Source organism: Spinacia oleracea, chromosome 6, assembly GCF_020520425.1.
Source record: "Spinacia oleracea cultivar Varoflay chromosome 6, BTI_SOV_V1, whole genome shotgun sequence".
Lineage (NCBI taxonomy): Eukaryota > Viridiplantae > Streptophyta > Magnoliopsida > Caryophyllales > Amaranthaceae > Spinacia > Spinacia oleracea.
Genome location: NC_079492.1, coordinates 131919287 through 131938240, shown reverse-complemented (window position 1 = coordinate 131938240; position 18954 = coordinate 131919287). Strand labels below are relative to the sequence as shown.

The 18954-nt window shown below is 37.9% G+C and overlaps 2 protein-coding genes across 2 annotated transcripts; one reads left to right on the top strand and one right to left on the bottom strand.

Annotated features, from left to right (window-relative positions):
* The first annotated feature begins 967 nt into the window (after positions 1–967).
* Positions 968–11137, top strand: LOC110801059 (uncharacterized). Its single transcript, XM_022006378.2, has 4 exons — positions 968–1257; positions 1346–1438; positions 10070–10166; positions 10852–11137. The coding sequence occupies exons 1-4, from the start codon at positions 1044–1046 to the stop codon at positions 10922–10924; spliced, it is 477 nt and encodes a 158-aa protein (XP_021862070.1). The 5' UTR covers positions 968–1043; the 3' UTR covers positions 10925–11137.
* Positions 11138–12531: 1394 nt separating this feature from the next.
* LOC130463613 (uncharacterized) lies at positions 12532–17813 on the bottom strand. Its single transcript, XM_056832798.1, has 2 exons — positions 17011–17813; positions 12532–16543 (listed from the first exon to the last, which is right to left on the bottom strand). The coding sequence occupies exons 1-2, from the start codon at positions 17811–17813 to the stop codon at positions 12532–12534; spliced, it is 4815 nt and encodes a 1604-aa protein (XP_056688776.1).
* Positions 17814–18954: the final 1141 nt, after the last annotated feature.

The following is an 18954-nucleotide window of genomic DNA, read 5'->3' as shown; positions in this document are numbered from 1 at the left end:
ACGGGATCTAATATAGTTGCGTATATGAGTCACTTCCTTTTTTTATCGAATTGTTTTTATCGGAATATACCTTAAGGGGTGTTTGGTTCACGAACTCTAGGTATGAGGTATGAGTTGAGACACAAACCCATATCTCAAACCCTCATGGTATGGGGATCAGAAACCTTGGGGGGTTTGGTTTGGGCCGTTTGGACCATACCTTTACTATAGGTATCAAAAAAAAGAAAAAAACACCCCTCAAAAAAAAGAAACCCATGTATTAAGAATCAAATTCTAAACCAATATCATCTTGATATCATTCCTAATCCCAATCCCAATCCCATACCACCATGCGAACCAAACGCCTCCGTAAGTACATCAGTACTGATTAGACATGTCAAAAACCGACCCGAAAATACTGGGTCTTGAACAAGATTTTGTGATCCGTATCCCGATTTTATCCAAACACGAGCAACCCGAAAAGTAATGGGTCAAAACCCGGCCGAACCTGTTTTGGATCCAACCGATTGTAAATCATTGTATTTATAATAATAAATGAGATTATGAGAAAATTTAAGCATAATAAACACGTTGGTTTTACTATTGTTCTGTGTACTATGATTTTAATTTGAATTATATGCCATTTTATGGTTGAATTTGACTTAATATAAACTTGTGTAGGAAAATTTGTTAATTTGTGCCCGTATTTTGTATATTTATCACATAAATTAATGAAAATATAATGCGCGTTTTAAAATCTCTCAACCCAACGGGTTGACCCGAACCTGAAAATTCTGGATCTTGAACAAACATTTGCAAACCCGAAAGTAACCGACCCGATTCAACCCGAACCGAAAATAATTTTTTACAACCCGACCAGACCGATCCGTTTGACAGGTGTAATACTGAATTACTGATTACTGATTACTGATATGGACTTCTAATTTTTGAACTATCCAGCCCACTTCAAGGCCCATTTGTGAGTCTCTTCTCCTCCATTTCGGTATGACTCTTTTTCTTTACTTTCTCTCTCTGAATCTCTGAACTCTGAACCCTCCCCGAAAATGGCAGCTAAAACCCTACTCCGTTCCGGAGCTTCTGTCGTAACTCGCCTCCTCAACTCAGGTTTAACTCAGAAATCAACGAGTTTAAATCATCAAACCCTAATCTCTTCCCCTGTAAACCTGTCACCGAAGCTTTTGATTTCTCCTCCATTGCCAAATCCTCTCTCCTCTCTGTATTTTCTCCAAAACGACGCCGTTTATTCGAACAATGATGGTACATGTTTCTCTACTAATTGATTAAGCTTTAATTTTCAGCTTTGTATTAGAAAATTAAAGTAGTGTTTGGCTGATTACAAATGTAGAAAAAGCGATGATGGAACAAGAAAAGAGATTGGAGATTGCGAAGATTTTTAACCCGTGTGGTCAGCCTTCCCTCGAATTCTTCTTGCCTGATGGTAATACTACTTTTGCTCCTTTTTCGAAGTTTTAATTTGTTCTGCAAATTGCACTTTTTTTGGGCTTTGATTTTTTATACGAAGTATTTGATTTTGATAATGTGCATAAATGTGATAGTTAATAATGCGCATATAATTGATTTAAATTGTTGGGATTTTTTGGACAGAATGGAGAATTTGGATTAGATTATCTAGATATGCTATTATGTGGTGAATTAAGTTGAGATAATGCTGAAACTTTGAGGTATAGTTGACTATTTGGTTGATTATTAGGGAAATTGAATTAGTAGCATGAGATTGTAGCTAAAGTTTTCCCTTTAAGAGTACTAGTCGATTGGGATATCGTTGAGCTGATGGATAGACTCGAGCATTTAGAGAGAATAGAGGGTTTGAGAATTTGGATTAGATTATCTAGATATGCTATTATGTGGTGAATTATGTTGAGATAATGCTGAAACTTTGAAGCATAGTTGCTTGTTTGGATGACTGTTAGGGAATTGAATTAGTAGCATGAGATTGTAGCTAAAGTTTTTCCTTTAAGAGTACTGATCGATTGGGATGTCGTTGAGGTGATAGATAGACTCGAGTATTAGAGAGAATAGAGGGTTTGGTTGTGGATAAGCCAACAGGGATTTTGAGGTTACTATAAAGTATAAACCAGTTGTGAGTCGTTATGTAGGGATTTGGCTATTTTATGATACAAGAGTGAGCTCATCGGTGAGCTCGCATAGGGGTTGAGCTTTGTGTCTTTGATGGTGGACAGTTAGTTTATGTTTTCTGTAAATTCACTTTGATGGTTGGTTAGAAGAAGGTGTTGTATCTTTTCTTGGAATATATGCTAGATTGGTAGGCAAAGGCGTTTGGCGTTGTTTAAAAGGTGATTGCAAATGTGGAAGGCTTAAAGGAGGTAGTGCAATTTGTGTACGAGTTATGAGCACGGTCTGTCTACCAGGCATACACTGGCCCCGTAACCCCTCAACTGAAACTTGTGGACTGTGTGAATTGTTTAAAGGACAGAAGAAACAAGATGGGTAGCAGTCCCATAATCACTTTTTCCGGAAGAGTTTTTAGAATATTGCACTCCAAATTGCATGGAGAATATCCATGCTGTTCTTTTAGTAATAGAAGCTAAGAAAGTGGCGACATTGCTAGCAAGTATTGCTGCAGTTCACAGTTATTTATGAATAAAGAGGGCTGCACTTCGTATAGTTTTCCTTATGATCAAGGATGTTACTTGCTGGTCCACCTTTTAGAATTTTTTTTTTTTTTTAAAATTGTTTTGGATAATGGAAGTTCTCCTATAAGGCTTTAATTGAATTTTGGATTTAGAGTGCGTTCTCTGCACAAACAACAACAAGTAATCGTATCCGTTGATCTAACTTAATGAATGATTGGGATTATACCAGATTGTAAAATAAAATAAAAATCCCACTGATGTTTATTTTTCCCCTCTTCCCACGTCATTCAACCCAAAGTTCAACATATTCTTTTTCTCTCTCCTCCTTTCTTCCCTCTTCCATCATCCCTGTCAACTTGCTTCCATGGACCATAAAAAATGGTTCCTCTCTCATCTTTCAGATTCTATATATCGTCATCTTCTAGTTGATTTTACCATCAATCACTTCTCCACTCTATTTCGTGATTGGTCTACTTCATCAGTATCTAAAAGAAAACTTCGCATTGCAATAATCTTATTGAAAAAATTGAGGAACGAGTAATCCAATCCCTCTTTTCTTTTGTCAGTTAAGTTTCTTACTCCTCCAATTCCCCAATTAAGTTCATTAATCTTGTGGCTATCTAATTATAGACAACAATTATTATTACTTTTGATGCATTTGTAGTTTTCTTTTGATGTATCTATTATTTAAGTTTGATGTATCTATAGTTTAATTTTGATGTATTTGTTTTTTGATGTACCTATATGTTAACTTTAATGTATCTATAGCTTAACTTTAATGTATCACTAGCTTAACTTTAATGTATCACTAGCTTAACTTTAATGTATCACTACTTCTCTAGTTCTCTATTGTATTTAAAGCCTAATATTGAAAAGCTAACATTAACCTTAAACGGAAGAAATCAACAAGAATGTATATTACTTGTGCAGAGAGAGAGTAAAGGAAGATCAATTTTTAGAAGCCACGAAAATGAACTTGCAAATTCAAGCTCCATGGCAGCATTAATGTCTTTGACAGGGAAGACAGGGGAAAGAGATGACAAAACGTGGGGTGCCCATTTTTTTTAAAAATTAACAAACGACTATTAATAACACAGAAGTCATAGGGTCCGTTAGATTTATTGGATCGCACGGCTAAGATTACTTCTCACACTTCTCACCATAACATCGCTTCTCACCGGACCCCAACCCTATATATATATATATATATATATATATATATATATATATATATATATATATATATATATATATATATATATATATATATATAATTACAGAAAAATATAAGGGATAATGAAAATACGGATTTTTCATGAAATACCCCTCAATTTTCACGAAATTCACCAAATGCCCCTCAACTTTCAGAAATTCACCAAATGCCCCTCACCTTTAATATAATACCCAAACTACCCTTACTAATGACGCGCCGTTAGTCCGCCGTTAGTCCGCCGTTAGCCTACTTTTCTAATTCACCAAATGCCCCTACAGTGTAACTTATTTCACCAAATACCCCTATTTTAAAATATAATTTACCAAATGCCCAAATGTAAAAATTACCTTTTTAAAGCCCAATGGCTAGTTTTTTGGGATTGAAAAATAGCCGGAGCTTATTGTTTTAGTCACCAAAACTTTCCAGTCATTTGAGAGTTGAGACTATGGAAGATATAAGGCAGTGTGATGATAGATACTGTGGCAATGGTATGTTACAGTTTAGAACTATTCGGCCCGAGTTAATAAGTAAGCCCCTTGAGTATAAGAGGATACTCAAGGGAAGGGAATCCTCACCCCCAAAATACAACTTTGAGGTTGTAAGATACAATCTCAACAACTAGGTTAGGCCAAGTACTACTTGGTACTTTGTATATGCAAGCAATACACTTGATACAAATATATAATGCCTCAATTTACTTATTTACATTTCTTATAGAGTGGCATATGAAAAGAGCGATACAATTAAAAGAATGTCTCTAAAATAAAAGACCAACCAAATGAAACTCTACTCAAAAGACTAACACCACTTAATGAGTTTGATGCGTGTTTGGTTCACGGTTATTTGAGGCCACGAAACGAAATTAAGAACATGACTTTCTTCCCACTTATGTGCTTGGATAACAGGAATATGATACTCCATTACTAGAGGTAATAGAGTGTAATATCAATTGGTTATCTGCAATATGGAGGCCCTTTTTTCCTTTCCTTTCCTTTCCTTTCCTTGAGTAGTGATTTTAACTTATATTCATGCAAAACAAGAGGTAATAGACTCATTATGTGTGGATGATGATTTTGAATGATAATTCATGACACAAAACTGAGATGAAACTACAACAAAACAATTTGGTGACTAAATAAACACTCAGAACAGGGTTATTTATACTAAAACAATAAGCTACGGTTATTTTTCAATCCCAAAAAACTAGCCGTTGGGCTTTAAAAAGGTAATTTTTACATTTGGGAATTTGGTGAATTATATTTTAAAATAGGGGTATTTGGTGAAATAAGTTACATTGTAGGGGCATTTGGTGAATTAGAAAAGTAGGCTAACGGCGGACTAACGGCGTGTCATTAGTAAGGGTAGTTTGGGTATTATATTAAAGGTGAGGGGTATTTGGTGAATTTCTGAAAGTTGAGGGGCATTTGGTGAATTTCGTGAAAATTGAGGGGTATTTCATGAAAAATCCGATGAAAATAAGTAAAGTTTAAAATAAATAAGTAAAATAAGTACTCCCTTCGTCCCAGAATAGTCGTTACACTTACCTTTGCACAAAGTTTTAGGTGATAAGTGGTTGTTTGATTATCAATTGTTATTTTATTGAAAAAGTAGATGTGATAGGAGTTAGTGGGGTATTTTTTTAATTGAATGAGAGAGGGTGTGGGGACAAAAAATAATTTAGTGGGAAGAGAGAGACAATATAATAATTGTGGGGTTATTCCTAATTTAGAAGTGTAACAACTAATTTGGGACGGATGAAAAAGGAAAGTGTAACAACTAAATTGGGACGAAAGGAGTACATTTCAAAATATCATTAAAAAAAAAGTCAAAATGGAAGCTGTATAAGTCAAATGAAGTCATCAACGTATATTCTCTCCCTCCACTCTGTCCTGTCCAACGTCATATTTTCCTCAATTCCAAGAAGGCTTATATCGTGCTCAATCACCTTGCAATTCTATCACTTTGCCACCCTTTTAGCCTCCTAACTGGGGCATCACTTGCTCTTCTGCTTACGTTCCCAAACCATCTTAAACGATTTTCCATCATCTTAAACTCAATCGGTGCAACCCCTACTTTCTTCCTAATAATCTCATTCCTCAAACGATCCTTTCTTGTGTGCCCACAGTCCCACACATCCAACGTAACATACGCATCTCCGCCACATTCATCTAATGCACGTGACAATGTTTCACTTCCAAACATTCCGTGCCGTATAACAACGCCGGTCGAATTGCCGTGCGGTAGAATTTTCCCTTCTATATTTGGGGCATGCCATGTGAACCCTGTGGCACTTTTCCACTTCAACCAACCTGCTTTGATTCTATGAGCCACATCACCATCCAATTCCCCATCCTTTTGGATAATAGATCCTAAATAACGGAACATTTCAGAGCCTTGGAAAATTTTCCCATCTAAGGTAATCGCCCCCCTCTCTTGGACTCCACTAAACATACACTCCATATATTCCGTCTTGTTTCAACTCAGGCTAAAACCCCGAGATTCCAAAGTTTGTCTCCATAACTCCAACTTACTTTCCACTCCTTGTGTTTCATCAATCAACACAATATCATCTGCAAACATCATGCACCAGGGTATACCATCTTGAATTGACCTCGTCAATTCGTCCATGACTACAGCAAAAAGAAATGGGCTAAGTGCGGAACCTTGATGCACTCCAATCGTAATGGGGTATTCTTCGGTCTTACCAACACTAGTTTGCATACTCGTGCTAACTCCCTCTTACATGTACTTGATGATATCAATATACTTCATCGGAATTCCTTTCCTACTGAATGTCCACCAAAGAATTTCCCTCGGTACCTTATCATACGCCTTCTCCAAATCAATGAAAACCTTATGTAAATCCTTCTTTTTATCTCGATAATTCTCCATTAGTTGCCTTATAAGATGAATGGCCTCCATAGTCGATCTCCCTGGCATAAATCCAAAATGGTTCTCCGAAATTTTCACAGTTCTCCTTAATCTTTGCTCAATAATTCGCTCCCATTGTTTCATAGTATGACTCATTAGTTTGATTCCTCGATAGTTGGCACAATCCTGGACATCACCCTTATTCTTGTACAAGGGGATGATAGTACTTTTCCTCCACTCTAATGGCATCCTATTACTTCCCCCAATCTTGTTGAAAAGAGTTGTTAACCATCTCCAGACTTCTATAGGTATGCCATCGAGCCCCAATGCCCTCTTGCGTCACATATTTTTCAATGCCATTTCGACTTCACTTTTTTGAATTCTTCGCATAAAGTCTAGGTTAACCATATCCCGAGTGATATTTGTATCTCCAATATTGCACCCTTGATCCCCGTTGAACAAGTTATCAAAGTAGAACCTCCATCTATCCTTGATTCCCTTATCTCCATCAACTTTTTTCACACATTTAATCCACCCGATGTTTCGCGTCTTTCTATCTCTCATTCGAGCAAGTCTATAAATGTCCTTTTCCCCTTCTCTTGTATCCAATCTTGCGTAAAGATTCTGATTCACCTTTGCTTTAGCCTCTCTTACGGCCTTCTTTGCTTCCCTTTTAGCCTCCTTGTACTTCTCGTAGTTCTCATCACTTCTACATTTTCATATAACATTCCCGTTTGCTCTTTATAACTTGTTGCACAACTTCGTTCCACCAAGATGTGTCCTTACTTGGTGGCATGATTCCTTTAGATAGCCTAGGACCTCTTTCGCTACTCCTTTTATGGTGTGCTCCATTCTTGTCCATAATGAGTCTATATCAAAATCCATATCACCGGCCCAAATACCTTCACTTGCCAACTTAAAATAAAAAAAGTTTCAAGTCCAATAAGTTCACATAAATTGCAATCAATTCCAATCAGGACAATAGATTCCAATCAGGTCATATAAGTTCGAATAAGGTATTCAGCTCATATAAGTTCCAATCAGATTATTTAAGTTTACTGTCTCATTTGGCTGGTTCACATGTTAGTGAAGTTTTTGAGCTTTCTGTCGAGTACCTCTAACAGAGGCCAGACATGGAGTCCTGAAAAGCTAAGTGGGTTAATGATGTTTGAGGTTTTCTAAGGACTTCAACCCATGGAGAGAAGTTTATTATGCCCAATAGAGAGGCTGATCAGGGTGAAGGCATGTGCAGAATTTGCTAACTGTCCTCCTTAAGCAACTGGTGAAATTGCTAGAAATTACTTATGCTGTTCACAGTTACTTATGCTAATGTTGAATGTGTCTAATTCTTGCTCAACTAAAAGCGAGGCTAAACATTGGACATTGGTGCGGAGTTTTTTTTTTTTTTTTTTTAATTTTTTTTTATGAAGGCTGTTGCTGCTGGTCCACCTTTTAGGTTCCGTTTGGTTCGGTGTAAAACGTTTTCAATGCAAAATGATTTTCCATGGTAAACATTTTCCAAGGGAAAACACTATTCCAAACTAGTTTTCCTTTGTTTGGTTTCTTAAAGAAAAATGGGAGAAGATGGTGAAGATTAAGGGGAAGAAGGGAGAAGGGGGTAAGAGGAAAGAAGGAAAGGTGGAAAAGTGGTTTCTCTCCCTTTCAAATGGAAAAAGTTTTTCCACCTTTAAGGGAGTTGTGGAAATTTGTTTTCCATCCCTTGCCCAAACCAAACAACGTAAAATGATTGAAAGTGGAAAAATTATTTTCATGAAAACGTTTTACACCCTACCAAACGGAGCCTTAGAATTGAAGTTATTTATTTTGGAAAGTAGAACTCTCCTATAAATGAATGTTAGACTTATTGTTTGGTACACTGGGAGTAAACAGGCAAAGCGATCTTCAACAACTTGTGTGAAATGGCACTATGGAAGGATATCTGAAAACTGTTAATCATTAGGCTGGTTCACATGTTAGTTAGTTTTTTAGTTTTCTGCTGAGTGATGACGTCTAAAAGGAGCCAAATGTGGAGTCCCTGAAAAGCTAAGTGGCTATATGATGTTTGAGGTGGTCTAGGGACTTCAATGCATGGAGAGCTGTTCTTTTTGTCCAATTTAAGAGCTGCTCAGAGTGGTGTATAAAAAGTCTCGCCTAGGCGATAGGGGGCAAGCACTTTTTTTTTGTTCTAGGCGCATCAGGGGCGCACTTCAGTCAGTTATCTAAACTTTATGCAGTGCGCCTCACTTCAATGAGGCGCATCCACGGCGTGCCTTGGCGCAGGAAGACCCCTATCATCTTGGTGCGCCTTGAGCTTTTTTATACATTGGATCAGAGTGAGGGCATGTGCTTGAACACTACAATTAGTAATTGGGTTTTGGCATATTCTTGACCGTTAAAGGATGCTTCCCATATATTAGGTGCAAAATGACAAATTCTTTGTTGCATAGTACTTCCTCCGTTCCACAATAGATGCATCGTTTCTCATTTGCGCACTATTCATAAATCAACTTTGACAATCATTTTTTCACTGTTGGGTAGGAAAAAACATAGTCAAGTGAGATCTTGTTAAATTCGTATTAATGCAAGGATTCCAAATATCAACTTTTTATAATTTTTACTTATACGCATTTAGAGATATTAATGTTCAGAGAAGCGTGTTGGCATGCGTGCAAATAGAAATGATGCATCCTTTGCGGAATGAAGTATATACCATAGGGCTTCTGTAATGTTATTTACATGTTTCATGTGGTAGATCCATATATTCTCTTCCAAAATCCCCTTTACATTTTATAGCCTGGGTATTGAGGTGCTTTTATTTAGAATTCATGATCAGATATGTCGATGGTCTATGGATGGAGGAATCTTTTCTGTAACTATCTTTGTTGTTGAACTAGATGCTTCAATATTTTTTTTTGAAATGGGACTGTTGGTAGCATAACTGCAGAACTGAACCTTTCTTGTAGTTTAGGTTGTGCTTAGCAAAAAAGGAGATCATATGTCATGTTTAGGACTTCATCTCATTTATGCTTCACTTCCATTGCACCAAACTTCTATTGCCAGACCAAAGGTCTTTAATGCATTATGTCAATTTCAAAATCGAGAAAGAAATATTACAAACCCGTAGATGTTACCCTTAAATTGCTTGATCTTTGGCTTTTGGTGGTGGTTGCAGCGTGATTGCAGGACTAATTCCCTTTATTTCCTACTGTTAGGTGTGTTGGTATTCTTGGGTAGTATCTTTGTTGCTTACTTATTATCTTTGTACTACAGTGTTTCATGTGCTGTCTTATCCTCAGGACTTCAACGTGATCATTGTGTGATGCAGTATGTTTTATATTATATATGAGCTAATATTATTGGGGATTTTCAGCCGATGATTCTTCAAGCGATCCAATGATCTTGTTTCCCAAGAGAACCTTCCAGCCAAGTACCCTCCGTCGGAAGAGAAATCATGGATTCTTTGCTCGGTAAGTGTCAACTATCCCTCTTTTGTTTTTTGTTGTTGAAATTTATCACTTGTGAGCCAGAGTTAAGTTGTTTGATATTTTGACTGGGAGTTAATTTTTAATTTTAGTGGAACTACTTGGAAATATTAGCTAACTTGTGAATCATCTTTTATTTCCCACAACCTTATGAATTTCGGAGTATTACAAACTTACTTACTCCACTTTGCTCTCCTTGGCGCGTTCTTTTGTCTTTTCTCCTTCCCTCTTATTTTAGGGCATCGCCTTGTTTTGTCAACTTCCTTTTTTTCCTTCTGAGAAGATTGTTTTGTCAACTTCCTTGGAACAAATTGTTGGACATTCAGATATTATTATGTGATTAATTTGTGATTGTTGATTACAGTTTGGTACTGTGTTAAATTGTCAACTCCCTCTTCTTTTGTGCTACTTGTATAAGATTTGTATACCCTTTTGATTATGGTAGACGAAGGGTATTTTGCTTGATAGATTCAAGTATTTCTCAAAATGGATGCTATAACTTCAATTTAACTGTACCAAATGTTTTTAATAAAAAACATGATACGGGAATGTTGTAACCAAGAAATAAGATAATAGAAGAAGTTCAAACAGACAAACTTGTGGTTGATTGTAAGCTTTGTAGCTGCTAATTGTGTTTTTTTTTACTTATATACTACTTGCTACTTTACAGCAAGGCTACAAAAGGTGGACGGAAAGTGATTGCTCGGAGAATAGCAAAGGGGCGACACAGAGTCACAGCTTAGATCTTATTGTGGCGATCCATTGTATTTGCTCTCAATCCTTGTAAGAAAATTCCTTAATCTGATGTGCAGATTAGGCCTCTTTTTGTTTTGATAGGATGCTGGTAGCATTATCACGATGTTTGTTCCTGTTGAAGTTCAATAACGCTTTGATCGTTTACATAAACCCTTGATTAAATTTCAATTTAAGATAGAGAATTCAATTGGAGGAAATAATACGCGTTCGCGTCCTATTGTCACAGGCTTGACAACTTTACTAATCCGATCTGATCCAATCTGATGTTCTATTCGCCTCTATAAACAAACTCGTGATAGATCTAATTTCTAACGGTTGAATGAACCGGAAATCATTGATGCCAAAGACTTGTTTACCAAATCATTTTTTTCTCATATTCTATCTCTAGTGGGGGGCGTTTTTCTTGATTTGAGCCTTTTATATTTCTTGTCAGTGTCACTAGTTTAAAACATGCGAAGACCAAACAGAGTCGTATTGTCCCATGATTTTACAAGAAACCATTCGATAATAATGAGCTTAAATAGCAAATATTTAAATAGAAAAAGCAAAAGAACTTTTATACTTGAGCAAAAAGAGCGAATTTTCATTGATTTTTTGGCAAAAATTTGAACCCAATTATTGAAAGAATATATTTTACTTAAATATTCCTAATAGTGAACGTGCACACCTAACAAACCAAATTACCTGATTTTCTGGAAGAAAGTGATTTGACCATCGCTGTCTCCTCCTCGACGCAGGTTTTCTTTTGATCTCTTTTACTCATCACCCGCCTTGGATCGTTATATTGAAATTTCTTCAAAATTCTTGAAAACGCAGTGTGAAGTTGCTTTATGATAAGGGAAATGTTTATAATTATCTCAATTTGGAGTATGGATACAAGATCATTATCTTATGGTTCTCATTGGTGAGACAAGTTATTAGTCATAACAAAAAGTAACTTTGTAAAACCGTGATTAATCTATTATGCATGATACAAACGAGACAACTTTAATTGTACCTAAAACGATACCGAGTACAATCATTTGTAAAGTGAAGATTGTCAGAAACACATAGCAACTTAATTAGAGCATCAAATGTGATAACTCTTAGTTACGTTTGTTATTTTGCACGCGTTTTAACGACTAATTAATGTGCATTGAAAACGAGAAAAATTACGTTTATTTATAATGTTTTCACTCTTATCAAAATTTTATTATTGGGAAAATAAGAAAAAATTAATGTCTTTATGGAAAAGTGGGAGGGATTAAATGATTCAATTGATTTAATTGGTTAATATAATAATTGGGCACAAATTTTGATAGAATATTAAATCATTTATGTGGTAATATAAAAGGAAATGTAAAGAACATTTTGAAACACCCAAAAAGAAAACGTAAAAAACAAAAAGAGACGGAGGGAGTAGCTCTTAGCTAAAATGTGATAACTCTTAGCTCCCTCTTATTTAGAGGTTGATTATGACATCCTCTAAATAAGAGGTAGCTCTTAGAAAATAAGAGGGGGTGAGGTTATGATGATTGATGAGTTGGTTTATGATGAGTTGTAGGTATATATAGCCGGGTAATTTTTTTTTTTTTGAAAGGTAAGGAGAATATACTTAGGAGCCTCTCCGCACGAGAGTCACTCCTGAGTAATCATTACACAAGATAGTAGCTAATCTCTGGCTATTAGTAGGATCTATATACATATTTCCAACAATTAGGTGACCGACATTCGCTATCCAATCTGCAGCCGAATTTGCTTCTCTGAAAATGTGCTTGATATCCCACGTGGTAAAGAGGGTGAGGAGATGTTTGATATCAGAAATAATGTTACTGATCTTCCAAGGAGTAGACCACACCCCTTTAACTGCATTAACGATAAGAAGATTATCACCTTCGATAAGGAGATTATCGATCTGAAGACGCCTAGCTTCTTGTAGACCTTTGTGGAGAGCGATGGCTTCAGCCATGAAGGCTTGAGTTTGACCAAGATTAAAAGTACATGCTGAAATTGAAATTCCTTCATTATTACGGATGATGATTCCTGCTGCTGCTGAAGAAGATTTACTGGAGCCGTCGAAGTTGAGTTTGAAGGTGCCGAGTGGAGGGGGGTACCAGCGAACCATGATTGGAGGGGAAGGGAGAGGTGGAGGGGTGGAATTGAGGGTAGTGATAGGGGTGCCCGTAAGCTGGTGATAGTCAAGTTGGAGACGAGATTGCCATTCATGGTAAGCAGAGTTTGCCTTGTAGAAAACCCGGAATGGGTTGAAGGACGCATTGTTGAAGGTACAATCGTTTCTTTCCTTCCAAAGGGACCAAATTAGGAAGGTGAACTTACATAAAGCAGAGGGGTACTTCCTGAGAAGGGTTAGATTTTCAAGAAGGTCGTGGGAGGTGATAAAATAATCCAGCCAGTGTTTAGTTAATTGGAGATCCCACAAGAGTTTAGAGGAAGGGCATTGAATGAAAAGATGATTCATAGTTTCAGCATAAGTATCACAAAGTGGACAAACATCAAAAGGCAGGATATTACGTTTCTGGAGTGTACTTCGTACAGGAATGCTATTATGGCAAATTTGCCATATAAAAATAGCAATTTTAGGTGGGACGTCTAAGCTCCAGATCCAGTTATAGTTCCAAGTATGGGAAGAGAAAGGTAACCCATGAGCTATCCAAGTCGCGGATTTGACGGAAAACTCTCCCGTCGAAGTAGCTCCCCAAATTGGAGAATCCTCAAGGTCTCTAGTTGGAATAGGTAATCCCTTAATTTTCATAGCTAAGGCGGGAGGAACTATAGATTTTAATTTATCACTATCCCATTCGTGGTTAGGGAGGATGAAATCAGCAACACGTAGATTCGAATTAACTGTATTGATATTCAATTTTAAGTGACTAAGGAGATTATCCTGGATAACCCAGTTGTCAAGCCAGAAATTAATAGATTTGCCGTTCCCGAGTTTCCAACGAATACCTTTGCGCAGAATCTCTCTTTGGCAAAGGATATGACGCCAGATAGAGGAGTCTTTTGGTTTAGGAATATATTCAAAAAAGGTTGAGTTGGAGAGATATTTTTTCCTAATTAATGAGACCCAGAGGTTTTCTTCGTTCATTAAGATTTTCCAGCCAAGCTTCGCAAGGAAGGCTTGGTTAAGAGGTCTTGTTTTCCTGAGCCCTAGACCCCCTAGACTTTTAGGTTGACAAATCTTGTTCCATGAGATAAGCGGGGTATGGTTAGAGGAAGCGGATTGTTTCCAGAAGAAGTTACGATGGATAGAGTCTAAATTCGAGCATGTTTTTTGAGGTAATAAGAAGGAGGAGCAGACGTAAGCCGGTAGTGCTTCGAGATTACTTTGAATGAGGGTAGACCTACCTGCTTTAGAAAGGAAATTTGCATGCCAATGGTTGATCCGAGAGATATTTTTCTGGATTATCGCATTATAGTCTGATTTGGAAGGTTTAAATGAAGAGAAGTGGGCACCTAGATATCTTCCGAGTGAGGCAGATTTAGTCATAGAGAAATTCCCAGCAAGTAAATCTCTACGGGAATGTTCTATTTTTTTTGAGAAGATGATCGCCGATTTATGAAAATTGACTAGTTGACCTGATAAGTTGCAGAAGGAAGTTATCACAGATTTTAAATGATTTGTAGCTGATGAAGTAGCTTTAACAAACAGAAGACTGTCGTCAGCAAACAGGAGGCAGGGAATTTTCGGAGTGAGAGGGGCAATACGGATTCCAATTCCTGAGTTCGGAAGTGTGCTACTTTGGGAAAGCATAAAAATGAAAACTTCCATACAGATAAGAAAGAGATACGGGGATAGAGGGTCTCCTTGGCGGATACCTCTCGAAGGTAAGAAGTGATGCGTTGTAGAGCCGTTGATTTTAAGAGAGTAAGAGACTGTTGTAACACAAGCTTTAATCCAGGTAATCCACTTGTCCGGGAATCCAAGGGCGTAAAGGGCGGCCCAAAGGAAGTCCCATTCGATTCTATCATAAGCTTTTTCCATATCGAGTTTAAGCGCACACCATCCAACCTTTGAAGTGGATTTTTGGAAGGTATTTAAAATTTCTTGTGCTATCAGTAAATTATCGTGGATAGAACGTTCGGCCGTAAAGGCATTCTGATAGGGGCTTATGTGATGTTGGAGAATAGGTCTTAGTCGGTTGACTAATAATTTCGATATTGCTTTATAGATGGTATTACATAGACTGATGGGTCGAAAATGATTGGGATTTTCTGGGTTATCGTTTTTGGGAATAAGAGCAATTATGGAGTGATTCAGGGCTTTGGGGAGTTTGGCATGGTAGAAAAAGCCCTTGATTGCAGTAGTAACTTCTGGAGCAATTATTGGCCAGTAAGCTTTAAAAAACTGCGGACCAAACCCATCCGATCCCGGAGATTTGAGCGGATCCATTGAGAAGAAAGCTTCTTTAAATTCATCATCAGAGTAGGGTTGGATGAGATCGTTTTGTTGTTCCTGAGAAATCCAATGTGGCAGAAAGGAGAGATCAAGTTGTCTATTAGGATCTGAAGTGGATACGAACCGATGTTTGAAGGATTTAAGAAGACAATCTTGGACCGTGGTGGGATCGGATTCCCATTGTCCTAAATCGTTTTGTAGACGATAGATCGTGTTCCTGGCCGACTGGGATTTGATTTTTTGGTGAAAGAAACGGGTGTTTCGATCACCTTGGGTAAGCCATTGTTTTTTACTAAAACTCTTCCAGGTGGATTGACCGAAAGCAAGTAATTTTTCTCGTTGTTTAATCATTCGAAGGAGGTGATCCTGAAGGATATTATTGAAAGGTTGAATTATTAATTTTGTTTGCAATTCCGTGATTTTGTCGCTATTTTTTTGTAACTTAGTAATATGATTCCCATATTTTGTTTTTGCCCAATCCCGAAGGCGAAGCTTAATATTATAAAGTTTAGATCGGATCTTGTAAAAACGAGAGCCTTCCTGTCGGACTCTCCATTCTTTTTTAACAATGTCATGAGAGTCTTGATCAAGCGTCCACATGTTGTTAAAGCGGAAAAGGCGATTAGAATGGATGTATTCAGAGTTTGAGTCAAAAATGACAGGAGCGTGATCAGATACCGAAAAAATACCATACTTAACGGTGCTCTTAGGAAAAAGGTTGTAAAAATGTGAATCAACAATGGCGCGATCAATACGTTCAAGGAGGGAGGAGTCTTGATTAGATTTCCAGGAGTACGCCGTTTGTACACAAGGAACATCGACAGCTTGGTGGTTAGACAGAAAGGTCGGGAGGCGTTTACATTGATGTGAGTGAATGGGGTTCCCCCCCAGTTTATCAATTGGGGAGAGGAGTTCATTAAAGTCCCCAATAAGGAGCCATGGGAGAGTGGTGTTTGCATAGAAGGAGGAGAGATCATCCCAAAAGAGCGATTTTTCCTCCTCTTTTGTTGGGCAATAGATACCTGATACGAGGAGAGTGGTGTGAGTTGGTTTATATAGAATTGTTAAATGTGCACATCTGGGTGTTAAAGTTGTATTCAAAACCTTGATGTTATCTTCATTCCAAAGCGCCCAAATACCCCCACAATGATTGACAGGGTCGATAATGAGATGTTTCTGGAATCGAGTTGCTTTAGTTATAGTTTGGCTGTTGATATTATTTGTTAGTGTTTCAATCACAAAACATAAGTCCGGTTTTTCTTGATATTTTAGGTTCATTAGTTCTGCTATGGCGTGATCACGTTTACCACCTCGGATATTCCATGCACAAATTTTCATAATAATTTGGAAATGAGAAAATTGTTCGTTGACATACAGTTTTTGACATAATGTGTACTAATAGGTGTGAAGTGTTGTTCCTGAAGCACAAAGGAATAAAGAAAGAAAAGATACAAGGCGGATTTAGAAATCCGGTTCCGATAAGGAGTAGAATCCTTAGGCAATTCAATAGCAGAGCTTTGGCTCTGGTTCACAATATTAAACAAAAACAAGGCGGATTTTAAAATCCGGTTCCGATAAGGATTGAAGTCCTTAGGCAAGTCCGTAGCAGAGTTTAAAGTCTGAGTTGACAAAATAAAAACCCAAAAAAGTTCAAAGCAAAGAGAGTCCTTATACAAGCGGAATGAAAAATCAAACTTTGAGAGCGAACATAAAAAGAAATTCGCAAAGGTCCAATCTTGGAAGAGCTCCTGAAAAAGAGCAATCCAGCAGCAACCACCCGGTACTATCAGCAAGAACCAGAGAAAAGTTGAACCTTCTGCAGCTAACAGAACACCGTAACACAAATTAGAGTAATACAAGGTATAGAGAACCCAAATGACCAGGCATAACAAGGAAGAGCTTGCAATAAAACTGGTTAGGGGGAGACTAAAATAGTTCTCAGGCCAAGAATGAAGAGCATTCTTAGTTGCATCATCGAACTTGGACTCAAAGAAGGTTTGCCTCACAGAATTAGGCATCAACCTTCCAAGCAGCATCCCAAAGCATGGGTACCTCAACATGGAAGGGAGCCAAGTCTGGAGAACTGAACCTACAAGACGAGTCCACCTCATACAGGTAACCAAGGGGACGAAGGGGAAGGCAACCACAAACATAAAAAACCCAGTGGCAACCTGAATAAAGGTAGCAACACAAGACAAGAGAGCAGAAAAACAATCATCCAGGAGTAATACTGCAGAAGATTGAAGTAACAGAGGGGCAATTCGAACAAAAACAACCCAAACTAAAATTCTATTAAGAAGCCTGCATTGGAGCCCAGAAAACCAGTACATGATTGAGGAACGTGCCATAAAGAAACCTAAATCTAGAACATACAGACAATAAGGGAAACGAAGTCTAGAATATAGAGAAAACATGCTACATAGCCAGTTAAAAAGAGTAACCCACAAACTACACCATTTGAAATTCAAAGGCTGCATAGTAACAATAGGATTGAGGAGCGAGCAGCTGCAAAAGTCTGGGCAGAACCAGGAAGCAAAAGTAGACCAAAAAAGCCAATGCAGGCCTATCATAACTTAATTGATAGGAGAAGAGGGTGGAGAGAGGCTAGATGAGTCTCTCTTTCTCCTCTTTTGAAGATCAGGCAGCCTTGGGGGCGTTCCAGGATTGAGAAAATCATCATGATTCTCCCAATTATCCATCTCATCATCATCAACCATATTAAGAGGAACATCATGCCTTTCGGGGGCAAGCATAATATCATCAGAGGTGAGATCAGGAAGGATGTCATCATTGCCCGGATTAGGCAAAGAAGCAGAAGCAACATTGGTAGCATCAATGTCATTGATGACACCACAGAATTCAGTAGTCATAGTAGGTGGTTTGAGAGTCACAGTCTCCCCTGTGGAGACTTGAAAATCAGCCAACTTTGTGAAGGGATTGGCAACAGGAATGGGCTCACCAGCAACAACCAAATTCGTATCAGTAGGTTTGACAGTAACTGGGGGGACATAAGGGTGAAACCTAGAGCGGTTGCCCTTAACAAAAATACGAGGTTTGGCTCTCCTCTTAGGAAGGACAGTACACCAATCAGATGAGGTTGCCTTATCAGTGTGGGTTGGAGCAGAGAGAGAAGCAGAATCCAGCTTTGCAACAACTAATTCAAGGCAAGGAGGGGGCTTGTTTGGGCATGAGTTCATAGTGTGTTTAGGATCTCCGCAAAGCGGACACACTTCCCACACTCCCTCGTAAGATAAGAAATACTCTTGACAATGAGAGCCAAAGTTAAGAGTGATTGATCGTGGAACAGGTTTGGTGATATTGAGATTAACACAAACACGAGCAAATTGCCCTTTTTCAACATTTTGTTGGGTAAAGCGGTCAAGTCTGATGGGGTGACCAATACAAGACACAATTTGGTTAAGATACCTCCAAGCCCAATATTCAGTAGGTAAAAATGGAATCTTAATCCATTGATCCACACTAGTAATGCGACAAAACTGAGCTCTAAACCCTGGATACCAAGGCATCAACACAAAGTTCAGACCTTGGACAAACCAAGGTCGACCATTCCAAACATCAAGCTTAGTGAGAGGGTTATCAAACTGAATTAAGAACCAC